This window comes from Acomys russatus, chromosome 4, assembly GCF_903995435.1.
Source record: "Acomys russatus chromosome 4, mAcoRus1.1, whole genome shotgun sequence".
Lineage (NCBI taxonomy): Eukaryota > Metazoa > Chordata > Mammalia > Rodentia > Muridae > Acomys > Acomys russatus.
In genome coordinates this window covers 19,954,460-19,969,833 of record NC_067140.1, presented here as the reverse complement: position 1 = coordinate 19,969,833, position 15,374 = coordinate 19,954,460, and the positions used below count along the sequence as shown (strand labels likewise).

The following is a 15,374-nucleotide window of genomic DNA, read 5'->3' as shown; positions in this document are numbered from 1 at the left end:
CAGTTCTTTCGTTCCACCATGTGGATCCCAAGGATCAAACTCAAGCCCATTAGGCTTGATGGTGAGCACTCTTACCCACTGAGCCATCTCGAATCCTAAGGTTTCTTAAGAATAAAAATTGCAACAGGATGTGTGGTGATGCACGCCTTTAATCCCAGCTACACAGAGAAATCTTGTCTCGAAAAACCAAAAAAGTAAAAAAAGTAAAAATAAAATACCAAGAATTCTAAAATGACAATACAGAAACAAAGACTGTTTAACTGATTTTAATAACATGACATAAAGCTCCTAAAATTGATATAATCATTATGCAAAATACATACATGAATACTGTCTTCTTTTAAAAATATAAAATAAATAAGCAAGACATGTGAAAATAGGCAAGTTTTCATTAATTAAATGAAAAATTTTTAAAAAGAAAGTTTTTCTTTTGTTCCATCTGAAGAAGAGAAATTATCATTTAAGACAATATTCAAGTTTATTAAAACAAGGTAAAAAAAAAAAACTATTATAAAATGTTTAGCTTTCATCCGCCTCAAGGTTTATGTTGCTGCCAAATTTTGCATATAGCTGCACTTTCAGGTCAGCTAACACCCGCTGGATGGATGCCACTCTGGACTCTAAGGCATCAATCTCTCCTTGCAAAGTTTTCTGGAAAAGAAACAGTTTAAATTAACTAGCTCCAGCTGGATAACAAATGAGCACGTGGTCTGGATATAAAAATAATGGCATGAATATGAGGTGAAGAACTGTAAACTGGTCAGATACAAAATAACAGTAACAATTAGATCAAAGCCCAAACTCTGGATGTCTAATATTTAATTCAGGCCAGTACTAGCTCTATCCTCAGACTCTGCTGAGATTTGAACTCGGGTCCTCTGGAAGAGCAGCCGGCGCTCTTAACCTCTGAGCCACCTCTACAGCCCCTTTGTCAATGCTTTTGTTTATGTCTATGAGTGGGTGTGTGTACATGATGCAGTGCCCTGGAAGGCACTAGAGAGTGTCCCTGGAGCTGGGATCACAAGCAGTTTTGAGCTTCCCTATGTGGATGCTAAGAACAGAACTCAGGTCCTCTGGGAGAGCAGCCAGGGCTCATAACCACCCCACCATCTTGCCAGCCCCTTCTCAAGCTTTATTAGCTGTAGATGTAATCAGTGGGAAGTATTTTGGTTTTTTTGGTGGTTTGTTTTTTTTGTTTTTTTTTTTTTTTAGAAATCTGAAGCACAGACTATCATTTTAACGAACCGTCAAGCTAATGAAGCAACAATACTAGGGGCAGCTGCCACTGACTTCTCACATACCAGGCGGCTGGAAGGCAACGGGGTTAACTTCAGACTCCCTTGCTATGGCCACAGCTGACCCCGCCTGACCCCAGCATCGCCCACTGGAACATCACTACAGTGCAATATCGGAAAGAAATTCATGCTAATAAGGGCACAGTGAGCACATCAACATCCACCAACACAATATTAAGACGGCCTCAAACTAGTCACAAAACAGTGCACTGGAGACCAATGTGGCTCCAGATCCATGTGGGGGATAAACAAGAATCGACAGAGAGACTGCTCCTCACAGAGTGTTAACTGACCCACGGCTGGAGCAGTTACACAGATGGGGCGGGGGGGGGGGCTAACAAAAAAACTTTTACTTTAATAAGACACTCTAGTGCACCCAGAAGCAAAGCTCTGGGGGCCAGAAGAGCACAGTCACATGCCATTTTGGCAAGTCTTGGAACTTCTCTGAACCTTTGTTCCTCACTTTAAACTGTGCTAACAATGGATCGCTATTTGGACTAAATAAAACCACATGGGCAAAGGGCTCAGAGCCTGGGATGCTGCAGCAAACCCCTGAATGGTAGCAGGCCCCGTTAATTACCTCCGCCGGCAACCCTGCATTCTCTAAAATGATGGATTTCTCAGTTCGAGAACTGGACCCTCTCACCCACATACCTTCGCTTCTTCTAACATTTCCTGGGTTTCTTCTTGAGAGTGGCTGATGAACACGTCTCCGATCTGGTAAGGAATCATTAAGCAGTCGTCATCTGCCAGCATGATGTCATCACAAGCGTCTTCTAGATTCTGGAGCTGTTTCTGCCAGGCAAGAGGACAGCCATGAAAACACGGTGGAGATTTCCTGACAGAAACAGGAGCAGACTCTTGTGCACACACATGGGCTCCCTGGGGGGCCAGTGGACAGCAGCCACTGTCAGACATGGAGGCGTGACACATGGACTCCCTTAGGAGCCAGCACAGCACCCTCTGGGTAGTTCTGGAATGTACCAAGTATCCTCTCTATGTCGGGGACCATTCAGCTCTCGTACTTTAATAAATCCCCATGCAGCGAATCCTGTCACCCCAGAGAAATGAAACCAAAGCACCAGAAGACACCCCTTCCCCTCTCTCCTTATGTGCTCAAGAGGGTGTAAGCACACAATACTTAAATCCAATGTAATAGCTAAAACCACAGCACCAAAGAGAACTATACAAGAAGACACTGAGCACAGGCCTTATAGGACATGCAGCAGCGGCAGCAGCATGTGTCCCTAAGTCTGCAGGGCTCCAGAATCAGTGAACACATTTGCAGTTTTACCCCAGACGAATCCTCAGGCACGGGTACAAAACTGCACTGGGCAAACTCACACTGGACTCAAAGGCCTCACTCACTGTTACTGTACCTCTCTTAAGAACATAAAAGGCAGCCAGGCACAGTGGCGCATGTCTGTAATCCTAGCACTTAGGGAGGCAGAAGCAGGCAGATCTCTGTGAGTTCGAGGCCAGCCTGGTCTACAAAGCAAGTCTAGGACAGCCAAGACTACACAGCTACCCACAAATGACCTCCTGAGTGGGGCTCCAGTTTCCCCACACCTGCAGTCACTTGTAACCATACAAGTCAGAAGGCTGAAGGAGGAGGATTAATAGTGTGAGGATAGCCTGGGCTACTTGGTAAATTGTAGGAGAGTTTGACAAAGCAAAACCCTGTCTCAAAACAAACCAACAAACATAGACTTTGTGTTAACTAACTAGACAGTGTCACAGGAATAAGAAGCCCATGAGGAAGCTGACACGTGATAATGGTTCCGGTTTAAGGCTTGCAGTACAAACTTGAAGCTCACACATGTATCCAGTACCTTCTTCAGTTCTATCTCCTCCTTCAGCTCTGTGATTCGACTCGTATTCCGAGCAAATTTGTTTATTTTCTGTTGATCTTCAAAAGTAACACTGACATCTTCTGCAGCCTGAAAAAGATTTTTAATTTTTTATAGAATTTCAATGGAGCGGTTGTAGGCTGGTATCTTACACGGTGTTGCAATAACCACATATGCTTGCCACCCTAAGACAGCTGAGAGGCACAAGGCCAGAAGACATCATAAATGTGTCATGCTTACGATTTGTTCTTGACTCAATAATCTTTCCCACTATTCTATAGGATCACTTGTGAACAAATGTTTGAAATATAAAAAGCAATTAACAACAACAACAAAACTGGGTGGTGGTGATGCACGCCTTTGATCCCAGCCCTCAGGAGGCAGAGGCAGGCAGATCTGAGTTTGAGGCCAGCCTGGTCTACAGAGTGAGTCCAGGACAGCCAGGGCTACACAGAGAAACCCTGCCATGGAAAACCAAGATAATAATGATAATGATAGTAATAAAAGCCAACGTGCCCAAAAGGCAGAATTTGCCAAACTGGGACATTATTTCACCAAGACATCTCCAGTAAGCAAAATGTTACTCGGCCAAACACCCTTGGTAAACATCTGACACAGACTGTTTCTGAGGAAAAATGCGTATGGGCACATTGTACTGATCAGGAATGAGATGGTTTCTCCAACTTTTTTTGTTTGTTTTTTTCCAAGACAGGGTTTCTCTGTGTAGCATTGGCTGTGCTGGATTCGCTTTGTAGACCAGGCTGGTCTTCAACTCACAGCGATCCACCTGCTTCTGCCTCCTGAGTGCTGGGATTAAAAGCATGAGCCACCACACGCAGCCAGTTTCTCCAACTTTCAATCTGATGCACCGGCCAGAAGGTCACCATGCACGTCGATGACACTACTCCAGGCATTTAAACTCTGTATTTATGTTAAGGTTGTGAATCTGCCACAATGGGATGAGAATTGAGTTTCATATTTAATATCTGATGTGATTAATTCTACAAAGCTGAGTGTTTAGACAACAAAGTGTCTACAAAATAACACAAATAGCTAACACCACCTGAGCTCCTACTGTGTGCTAAGAACTCTAATCCCTCAGGCTCACAAGGCATCACCAATATCACCATTCATAGGTGACCAGTGGCTGCAGAGTGAGGATAATTTGCCTACAGCACATAGCCAGTAAATGGACAGGCTTTGATTTTAAAGCAAGCACTCTCTCCCCAGAGTCAAAGTATACATATGCGCATCCCAGTGTGTGCAGGGTTACGAGATTTTGTTCAGTTAGATGTGGCAGGACGTTCTTAAGTTGCTTCTAAGTCTTATAGGGCTGTCAATATACTAAAATAGAAAACGAGGTGTCAACCGTGCCTGACAGCGTCTTTATAAAATAAGACCACGTGTACTTGACAATACCTTAAAGGAATAAAGCTCTGTGTATGTAAAGACAGGCCCTCCTAGCTGGACATGGTAAGGTTGAAGCAGGAGAATTACCAGTTTGAAGCTAGCTTTGGATACATACAGACTGTTTCTCCAAAAGCTCATGGAGAGATGGTCTGTGGTTAAGAGCACTTGCTGCTCTTTCAAAGGATCTGAGTTCAGTTCTTTGCACCTACACCAGGCAGCGTACAACTGCTTGTAACTCCAGCATCTGCGGTCCCCTTCTAGCTTTTGCAGGGACGTGCACACATGCACACATGTACACCGCATATGTACAGGAACACACACATACACACAAACAAAAATAAAACCTTTAACAAGGAAAAGGCTCTCACTGAAGCTACACTAATATATATATTAACATTGATAGATAATATACTATATTGGAATTAATAAATGCAGGGTCAGTAAGAATGGCTCTTCTCCCCCATAGCAGAAGTAAGCTCACGACATCCACACTCCACCCACTCCTGGTCTCTTGCAAGCTATGGCATAAGACGCGTGCACACAAACTTCTTCAGAGGTTGAAAGGTAAGCTCTTGTCTCAAGAGACAGCTCAGTGGTCCAGATAGAGAAAAAGGTGTTGGAATTTAGGCCTCCCTTTCATCAGGCTCTCATTCCAGAAGGCATCTCTCTGCATGCATTAAGCTGTCATCAGACCCGAAGTGTGTGCTCAAAGAATCTGTCCCAACTGGTGTGCAGAGCATGAGAGTGGGGGGTTATGGGGGCGGACAACACTGTAGCTCCTATCAGCAGGAGGAAGAGCACTCAACAGACACCGAGATGGAGAGATTGGCATCGCGGCTGCTTTGCCTATGAGAATTACTAATCTCCCAGACAGAGAACCCCAAAGGCCTCCAGCTTGCCTGGGGACTGTACAGGCCCGAAAGCCCTAGAAGGCATTATAGACGTGTCCATCACCATGAAGACTTTAAGGGCAATTCAGGTGAGGCTCTGTTATGATAGACCAGACTCACAAGTATTTGGATGCCGAAGAGTGCTGGAAGTTGGCTGTTTCTAGCTTTCCAAAGCAGGCATTTCCTGCTGTAGCTCTGCCAAACAGCAGCCACCAGCAGGCCCCTGGACCCTGGGACTCAGTTCCTCAAAGTCATTTTTCTTCCAGGGTTAGGACTGTAGTGGGTGAGTTAAGGGAAGGGTGCTGCTTCACCCTGGGCCAGGGGGCGGTGCCCAGCAGCAGCTAAGAAACTGGCACCCCTGATCCCCGAGGGCAGAAGCTCCAGAGGACATCTTACCACACTTTGAGGAGCTAGGGATTGAGCTGAGGCCCTTCACACACTGGCCGAACACACTGCCAGATAGCTACACCCCACCCCACTTCTGCGTTTCTTGAACTGCATTCTGGCAGGAAGATAGTTATTTCTAACTGGCGAGAAAGGACATGAACTTGATTTAGGCCTCCGATTCATAATCAAATTGGGTGGGCATCACAGGGGTGTCCAACCTTTTGTCATTGTGACATGATATCATCTACAACTATGTTGGGCCACATTCACAGCTATCCTGGGACCAAAGGCTGCAAGGTGAGCACGGCTGGCATAGAGCATGTACATTCTCTAGAAGGGTCTTGGTAGCTTTCATCAGATTTTCCAAGAGACCTACAGGTGCAGAGGGCCGGCAACTCCTGTCTTAGGCAAAGGTGGGTGTAGTGGCTACAGAAGGCGGTTATTTTCTCGTACTCCAGGCAGCAGTGAAGGGAAGGCAGGACGGACTCCAAACCGTACATATGGAACTTTAGGTAATTTGCTCAGTTCCCTGGAGCCACCCCAGATCTGTCATGTGTGAAATGATTTACCTTTCAGGCGTGGTAAAGTAAGTACCAAGCGCACAGGGCCTGGGTGTGCTGTCACCCTTCTATAAACGACGGCTAAGTCCACTGCCTGCTCCACATTGCTTCCAAAGCTCAACACAAGGCTAGCTCGCTGGGTAGGATGCTTGTCCAATTTACAGCCCTGAGTTTCATCCCCAGCACTGTTTAAAACCAGGCATGCCGGGACAAATCTGCAGCCCAGCAGTCAGGAGGTAGAGGCAGGAGGATGGAGAGTTCAAGTTCATCCTTAGCTGCACAGTGAATTTAAGGCCAGCGTGGGCTGTATGAGACCCTGTTATAAGAAAGCAAAGCGGGAAGAACGGTGAACAGGGTCATTTTAGATTTAAGGGAATTTTGCTAGTTATAAGAGACATGGCTTACTCCAGATTCAAGAGAAAGGTAAAATGCCGTGAACCCTGGTTACACCCTTGTCTTGGTGACATCTTACGGGTTGTAAGAGGACACAAACCACACTCTATTCCAAGTGCAGGTACTGATAGTTGGGTCCCCATCAAAAATTTTCTCACCAATTTCAGCTGGCAGTCAAATCTCTAAGATTTCCAGGCCAGTCCAAGCTACAGTGAGACCTTGTTTCAAAACAAACAAATAAGCAAAATCAAAGACAAACTCCCCACAGTGTCTGTCACGGAACTGCGTGGTGTAAGTGACAGCTAAGGGCCCAATCTAACAAGAGGCAGAGTGAACCTGTTTCCTACTTGGCCAGATCACCACGGCCCTGGACCTTACTCTGCTCCTGTATAACAATTTGTGGGTGACAGGCCAGCGGGGTGAGCCACTGTGCTAATTCTGAAGCCTCCCCAGACTCTGCAACCATTCACTCTTAATGAACTGCAAGGGCTGAGCGCCATCCTTCAGTGCTCGGAGGCACTAACTAGGAGGCACGGGACAGCAAAAACACCAACAAGGACATCTTAGAAAGTGGAATGAAAGCAAATGTCTCCAGTCAGGCACCTCTCAACAGACAGACAGACACACACACACACACACACACACACACACACAAGGACATGGACACGGACATGGACACAGTTAAAGACCCTGGAATGAGAATACTGTTTAAGTCCAAGCTTTTCTTTTGCACTTCAGTTTTCTCGTCAGCTAAATAAAAATAAAATCAGAATCTCCCAAAAAGGTTTAAATAACAAATCAAAATAATAACATGCAAACACTAAGAACTGCACTGCAAAGCCCCAATAGTTATCAGCTGGTATTTTCCCCCTCCCTTTAATTCTTTTCTTCTATTTAGATAACACACGGACATCTGGAAAGACTTGGGGGTTATAAAACCCACATGGGCCAGGCGGTGGTAGTGCACGCCTTTAATCCCAGCACTCGGGAAACAGAGGCAGGCGATCGCTGTGAGTTCGAGGCCAGCATGGTGTACAAAGGGAGTCCAGGACAGCCAAGGTGACACAGAGAGACCCTGTCTCGGATAAATAAATAAATAAATAAATAAATAAATAAATAAACAAACAAAACCCACATGGAACTTTAGCTTGATTTAGCGGCTCAGTGTGACAAAAAGGGTTGGATAGCCATGTAGGTCAGTTGCCTACCATGCATAAGGCCCTGGCTTCACTCTACCAGCATACCAAAAGCTAAACGTGGTGGCAAACACATGTAATCCCAGCACCTGGAAGGTGGGAGGTGGAGGCAGGAGAATCAGAAATTCAAAACCATCTTTGATTACATAGGGAGGGAGCTGTAGGCCAGTCTGGACCAGACACATAAGACATGTCTTTTTCCTTTTTTTTTTTTTTTTTTTTTTAATGTGTGATAAAATACCACAGAGCCCCATATTTAATTATCAGGTATCATTTTAAAAAATATAAAGAGGTGTGATTTGGGGGGCGAGGGGGTGGGGGGAAACCAAAGCAAAAAGCAAAATCACCAGACTCAACATTTTACCAGATGAGTCCCCAGGGGATGGCTAACTGTAAAGTGGGGGGGGGGGGGGGCAGAGTGTGGGGACCCGTGTCCTAAGATGCTGAGGAAATCCCGGGTAACCACCACACTCCCTCGGGCCGACTCCTCTCAATGCCAATGAACACCAGTTTTAGCCTGAAGGGCACAGGTGCTTCGAGCGTGAATGGACGTGGGGGGCCCAGGAGGGAACACAGAGGTGCGGGATCCCACATCCCGGGACCTATTCGGTCCCTAAGGAGACGCACGACCCTGGACAGTTTAGGCAGTTTCCTCACGGTGTTAACGGTAGCACCTGTGTACCTAGCACCGGCCTCAGCACTGAGCATCCTACTTCATCTCCTCAGACCCCCGGATACCAGCAGCCCACGTCTCAGACCCCCACCCCACGTGCCCTCCCACCCGGGCCGCCGCGCCCACGTCGCCTCGGACCCCGGCCCGGCCACACTCACCGCCTTCTTCATGGTGGCCGCCATCTTGGACTGGACCACGGGACGCAGGGGAAGACCATCCGGGTGCGCATCCCCGCCCCCCCCCCCATCTCCATCCCCGCCGAGGTCCCTCCCGAGCTCTGCCGACCCAAGAGCCCCGAAAACATAGCACTGTCTCAACGCTGCCTGCATCTGTGTCTCTGACTTATGAATTCCAGGGGCAAGGACTCAGGAAGGAACTATTACCTGGAAGCACTTGGTACCTTCCAATTAAAGGAGCAGGCAGCTTCCCTCTCGGCCGGCATAAATACCAAGTGAGGCCGATAGTCCGGCCGGAGATTCCAGCCACGGGCAGCAGGGGGAGCCGGACTCGGATGCGCGAGAAACTCTTTTTCACGTTTATTCAACAAGCTTTCAGTGAGTAGGCAGCGCAACCTAAATAGGAGCTAGAGAGGCTGGGGACGTGGTTTCAGCGTCTTCGGGTAAGTATGTGCACTCAAACAGGAGGATGCAAGTTCAATCCACAGCATCACCACATAAAAAACCCAGTTCTGAGGAAGCTACAAACTGAAGCCACTGGCGTGTAGGCAAGCCTTGAAGCGGCCTTAGCTTGTATACCACTGAGCACTTCCAGGGGACACTAGGATAGAATGAGCAGCCAGGTGTGGATGAAGCCAAAGGTAGGTAACCCCAAAAAGGATCTAGAGCAATGCAATCTTCCTAATGCTGCGTTGCGACTTCGTTATATAAATTTGCTACTCTTATGAATCTGTGTTTTCTGATGGTGGCGACCCACAAGTTGATCTAGAGCACTATAAGAGAGTCTCTTTATGCAGTCTTGGCTGTTCTGGAACTAGCTATGTAGACCAAGCTGGCTTCAAACTTACAGAGATCCCCCTGCCTCTGCCTCTGCCTCCAGAGTGCTGGGATCAAAGCTGTGCTCCACCTTGTGCGACTGAAATGAATTCTTTTACATTTTAAAAATGAAATCGGCTCAACGATATGCCTTCCACTCCCTTAAATATTTGAATGGAAGGCTGTCCACCCAGGGGCCTGATGGGCAGCAGGCTTCCTCTGTAACCAGCGCCATTGTTATTAACTGTCTGGAGTTAGTTGTTCTGAGAAACTGAGAGCTCTGAGGACAAAGGAGCTGGGGCCATTGTCTCATCTACCAAGCAAGTGACGTGAGATGGGGTGGTCTGGGCTTGAGCAGCAACACAAATAAGTATGACACTGGCGTGGGCGCTCTGTGCGTCTTTACCAGTCCCTCCTATGGCTCCTTCAAGCATCAGTCCTCACACAAGGGCATGCAAAGGAGGGAGAGGAGAACAGATCTCGCCTGTCTGTTTAAAACACATTGGTTCTCAACTTTCCTAAGGCTATGACCATTTGGTACAACTTCTCAAGTTGTGCTGACAAAAGTATATCCTTGCTACTTCCTAAATGGAATTTTGCTACTGTTGTGAGTTGTCATGTGACTATCTGATGTGCAGGCTATCTGAAGTTCAACCCCTGAGAAAGGGCCGTTCAAGATCCCCAAAGGAGTCATTACCCACAGGTTGAGGACCGCTGCTATAGTGTATAATGAATGTACCCATGTAGTTACCGTCTGTCTCCTGTCATCACAGTGCGGTCTTTGCTCACTGTGTGTTTACCATCAAGATCTCTGGGTGTAATGAACTTAGACCCCTCAAACAGCAGTTCTAGCACACACACATACACACATACACACACACACACACACACACACACGAGGGATGTTTGCTGTTTGCACTCAGCTACTTGACAGATGCACATAGAGAGGTGAATCTCAGCAGTTGGGGTCACGGTGGCACCGCTCTTGAGGAGCTCATGTGTGTAGCACCACCAACTCCAGTCCTGGGCTCTGTAACCCTTGAAGCAGACTCAGAAAGGAGGGCTAGTTCTGGCTGCAGTGGTTGATGGAGACTCTGCCGTGTTGACTGGGCCAAGAGGATGCCAGGCATTGGGGATGCCGCGGGTGTTGCGTGACACGCAGGTAAAACACCCCAACCTCATGCAGCTTGCCGTCTCATGCAGCTTGCCGTCTCATGCAGCTTGCCGTCTAGCGACAGGAGACAGACCACAACCAAATAAAGAGAGTGTGTCCGAAAGGGGTGACCAGCGTAAATGTGACTGGCTGCCCCAGCAGGGATAAGGCATGTAGCTTTCGTCATGAGAACTGCCCTAGGGATGCATGAAAAGAGAAACAGAAAACATAAGAGCAATGTATAATGTCGAAACGCGTCCCAGCTTTAGACTGTGTCACAAAGGGATAATGAATGCATTTGTCATTTGAGGCAGATGTTTGTGGGTGCCCCCCCCCAACAAAACCAAACGGACAAAAAGCCTGCAGCATCACTCCGTGTTCCCTGTGCTTGATGAGGAAGAAAATCCTTCCATATGGAGTGAGTAGCCAGACTAGGCAAATCTCGCTAGCAGGAAGTAATTTGATCCTGTGCCTGCAGGGGGCGCCCAAGGATCATGACTGCATTCCCCGGGCAGTCACGTCCACTTTCACAGTACTTTTAACTTCTTTACATCTTATCCTAGTAATTTGTCTGTTTGTATTTGGCTCAATTTTTTTGTAAGTTATTTTCCTGACAAGGTGTAAAATTCTCAAGTCTTCCCACTGCATGTTAAGGGCTAACTCAAATTTTGAATCAAGGTCTCCTTCCTCTCTGATTATTGAGTGACACTTTTTCCTGGAGAGACATGAACAAACATCTGCTCACTCCGGAGAAGGAGCTAATGACAGAACAGTATAAGGACAGCACAAGAGTCCAACTTAGTGAGTCAATGAGTTTAGCGGGGTTACTTATAGTTAGTTGTGTGTGTGAGGGGCATGGAGGACTCAAAGGCCCTCTTGGTCCAGTCAGCATGCCACCAATTTCAAAGTCCCCCTTGACTGCTGCAGCCAGACATTAGCTCTTTCATCTGAGTCTGGCCCAAGGGTTACAGCCTCCAGGACAGACTTGTGGCAATCTACAAAAAGGTGTGAGGAAAGGGCCTTCCCCTCTGAAGATGCAAGAGCAGGGCACCATCTTGGATGGAGAGGCTAGACCCCTCTCCAGAGGTAAAACCTTCTAGCATCTTGATATTGGAGTTGTGAGAAGTACATTTCTACTTGGGGGATCTTTGACATAGCAGCGCAGACTTACTAATACAGACACTGTCCTTAAATGCTCCCACTCCTGCAAGTAACTCTCTGGCCATTTCTTTGGGTGCTCATTTTCTTCTCCTAAACCAAAAGCACCAAGGGAAGCAGAGCTCGCCTGTTCATTAATGAGTAAGCAAACACATAGAAGAGCAAGCAGTGGTGTACTTAAGGATTAGAGAATAATGCGAAATGCAAGATAGCTGCTGTTCTGTTCGTTCAGTTACAATATTCAGGAGTCCCTTATGGTGTTTGCATTTAGTTTTCCTCCTAGGTCTAGTACCACAGGCCTCATGTAATGTAACGTAAGTTGTGGTCCTATGGGCCGGTCCCCTGAATAGCTGCCTTTCATCACTAGGTGGTGCCAAGAATCCGAACTTTAATTTTTCTTCTGTACAAAGAAAGCCTCAGGAGCCAGCAGCGTGGCAAAGTGGCAAAGCAGGACACGAAATCAAATAGGCCACACTCTGGGCCAAAATATAGGCATCTCTTGATAGTTTCAACTTGTAATTTATTTTTACTAGGAAAGATACATCTTTTTTCAAAGATGTCCTGAATGTGTGGGACTTTTAGACTGTTTTGGACTAGGCTGAGTGGCAGAGCACTTGCTGCTTGGCTTTGCGTTCAGTTCCCAGAATCACACATGCGCACACACATGCATACGCACTCACACACACACACACACCATACACACACACCACACACACACCACATACACATACACCGTACACACGCATACCACACACACACACACCACAAACACACCACATACACACATACCATACACACACCCACCACACACACCCACCACACACGCGCACACACCACATGCCATAGACACCACATACACACACACACACACAAAGGTAGCCGAGCGTTTTGGCACATGCCTTTAATCCCAGCACTTAGGAGGCAGAGGCAGGTGGATCGCTGTGAGTTCGAGGCCAGCCGGGTTTACAAAGTAAGTCCAGGACAGCCAAGGCTACACAGAGAAACCCTGTCTTGAAAAAAAAGGGGGGGGGGGTCACAATTTAACCTGTCTGCATTCATGGTGCCTGGCCTGGCAGCTGTAACATTGAGAAAGGAAGACGCCATCATCTAGAGACAGCAGCTGTTGCCCAAAGACAGTTCCCTGAGGATTTGGTCAGAAATGGTGTGCACTTTGCACTGAGCCAGGATACACACACACACACACACACACACACACACACACACACACACACACAGAGCGACTGCTCACAAGTGGGTCTGATTGGACAGCTTAGATAGTTAACATTGTCTAAAGCACTTTGGATATTTTCCTAGGTCCCCCTCTCACCTCTCCATTCCAGAAGTCGGACCTCAGCATCCTTTAAAGAATACCAGTCCAGAGAAACCCAATCAGATTCACCAACACAGTGCAAGCCCAGATCAAGCCAATCAGACTCAGCGGTGCAATGGAAGCATTTGGCAAAAAAGCAGCAGAGAGGAGGGGCACTGCAGAAAACAGATTCCCAGAAGCCAGGGTGCCCAGGCAGAGGGACCAGGAGCTCTCTGAAGCCACAGTGAAAACATCCTGACTTCCGTGACTCAAAGTTGGGGGAATCGTAGGACCCAGTTGTTATCGAGCAAGGTGACCCTTCTGCCACTGCACAGCCCCAGAGTCTGTGCACACTCAGGCATCCTTTTCCTAGTTCTTCCGATGAATCCTGCTAGAGGTTTGCCACAAAGCACCGTGAGGGCTTTATTTATATGTAGTAAAAAGTTATTCCTTAAAACTGCAGCCAAGAAAACTGAGGAGGCTGGGGGAAATGTGGCGATATTCTTGAGATTGTGGCAAGGTGAGGGTAAACATAGGCAGCTCTGGGATGAAATTCTCTCTAGAAGAAAGAAAAGGCCGCCCTTTGCATGTTGCTAACGAGCATGGCTGCACTGCGCTGGTCACGCTTTCTGTTTTCTAATCCCACATGGGGAAACGTGTGCGGTCTGTACTTGTAAAGTGGGCGTCGGTCATGATGAGGAATGACAGGCCCAGGAAGTCCATCAAAGCCATTCTAAGCTTTGGTGCCAGAATAGCAACCAGAGTCACCAAAGGAAACAACCACTACTGATGGCCAGTAGGTGGAGGGAAAACAAGAGAAAGAAAAGGCTGGGAGAGACCTTGCCTGGTCCTGTGAGAAGCCAGGTGAACTGGGATGAGGATGTGGCTCAGCGGTCAGAATGCTTGCCTAGCATGTACAAAGCTCTGGGTTCAATTCCCCAGTACCATATAAACCCAGCATGGTGGTGCACACCTATAATCCCAGCACTCAGAGGCAATCCTCTCTCTCTCTCTCTCCCTCTCTCTCTCTCTCTCTCTCTCTCTCTCTCTCTCTCTCTCTCTCTGTCTCTCTCACCTGTCTGCCCCCTGCCATGGTGATCTAATGATCACAAACTGATCCTCTGAAACTGCAAGCCCCCAGTGAAGTCCTTTCTTTTATAAGAGTCACCTTGGTCATAGTACCTCTTCACAGCAATAGAACAGTGACTAAGACAATGGGGGTGAGATATGAAATCGCTTCATTCTGCCTCCAGGTAGACCTTTACCAGAAATCTGTGTTCACATCGCGAGCATTTAACCATAAACATGTGTCTGTCAAGTGTTCTAGGAAGAGTGCACTCCCCTCAGTCTGCACCCTGAGACCGCCTGATTCTATGAGTAAAAGGAATAAATACAACTGCTTCAAAAGCTTCCTAGTCACCGAGCATGGAACAACTGAAACCCAGTGTCCAGTAACAAGTGCCCAGAAACAAACATGGCTGTGCTGTGGGAAGAGGTGCAGGGTGAGGGGAGGGGGCAGGGGCATTGAAAGTTAAGACTTGCTGATGTGCAGCTGTGGAAGTGGCCAGTCTCATAACTGCACCTGGGTGTGCTCTGAACCCAGCATCTCATCCTACATTGACTTGCAGACTCCTTGGAGACATCTGTGATTGTCTGAAGCTTGGCCTGTTTTCAGAATCCACCAGCTCCAGGACTGTCTACATCCTCCAGAGAAAACTCCCTCACCACTAGAGAGAGGGACCTCACTAGGCTCTGTAACCTTAAGGCATCACACTGTAACCATAGCAATCATTTCCCCAACCTAGTCTCATCCAATTTTCATAGATACCACCTAGAAGCTTGTGCTGTGCATTCTTTCAACCCTCTCCTTCCAAGAGTTCAAATGTCTTGGAGTTTGATCTTCCACTGGGTGTCTTTGTCGTGAGGAAATTGCAATAAATGTCACAACCTCAAACAGTGAGCCCCGCCCCCTTCTCCCCCAGCTCTCAGCTGGCAAGCGCTGACAGTGAGGAGGAGCCTTCCAGAGGGCTCCAGCTCCAGCATTAGCTGTAAGACCCGCAGTGAGGACAGCTGTAGCTGGTCCAGCAGACCTTGCCAGAATGATGGCT

The 15,374-nt window shown here is 47.4% G+C and overlaps 1 protein-coding gene across 1 annotated transcript; it reads right to left on the bottom strand.

The window, feature by feature from the left end:
* Positions 1 to 260: 260 nt before the first annotated feature.
* On the bottom strand, positions 261 to 8,888 carry Pfdn4 (prefoldin subunit 4). The gene is made up of 4 exons (XM_051143877.1): positions 8,813 to 8,888; positions 3,128 to 3,235; positions 1,950 to 2,090; positions 261 to 651 (listed from the first exon to the last, which is right to left on the bottom strand). Exons 1-4 carry the CDS (start codon positions 8,834 to 8,836, stop codon positions 520 to 522), a joined length of 405 nt encoding a protein of 134 aa, XP_050999834.1. The 5' UTR covers positions 8,837 to 8,888; the 3' UTR covers positions 261 to 519.
* Positions 8,889 to 15,374: the final 6,486 nt, after the last annotated feature.

What these genes read in the sequence shown, in the direction of transcription:
- Pfdn4 (XM_051143877.1), bottom strand. Translation starts at nt 8,836, where the DNA reads ATGGCGGCCACCATGAAGAAGGCG. An exon ending in AGGAGATAGAACTGAAGAAG is followed by an intron (nt 2,091 to 3,127) that starts GTACTGGATACA and finishes CTTGCCTGGCAG; the next exon opens with AAACAGCTCCAGAATCTAGA. An exon ending in AAATGTTAGAAGAAGCGAAG is followed by an intron (nt 652 to 1,949) that starts GTATGTGGGTGA and finishes TTTCTTTTCCAG; the next exon opens with AAAACTTTGCAAGGAGAGAT.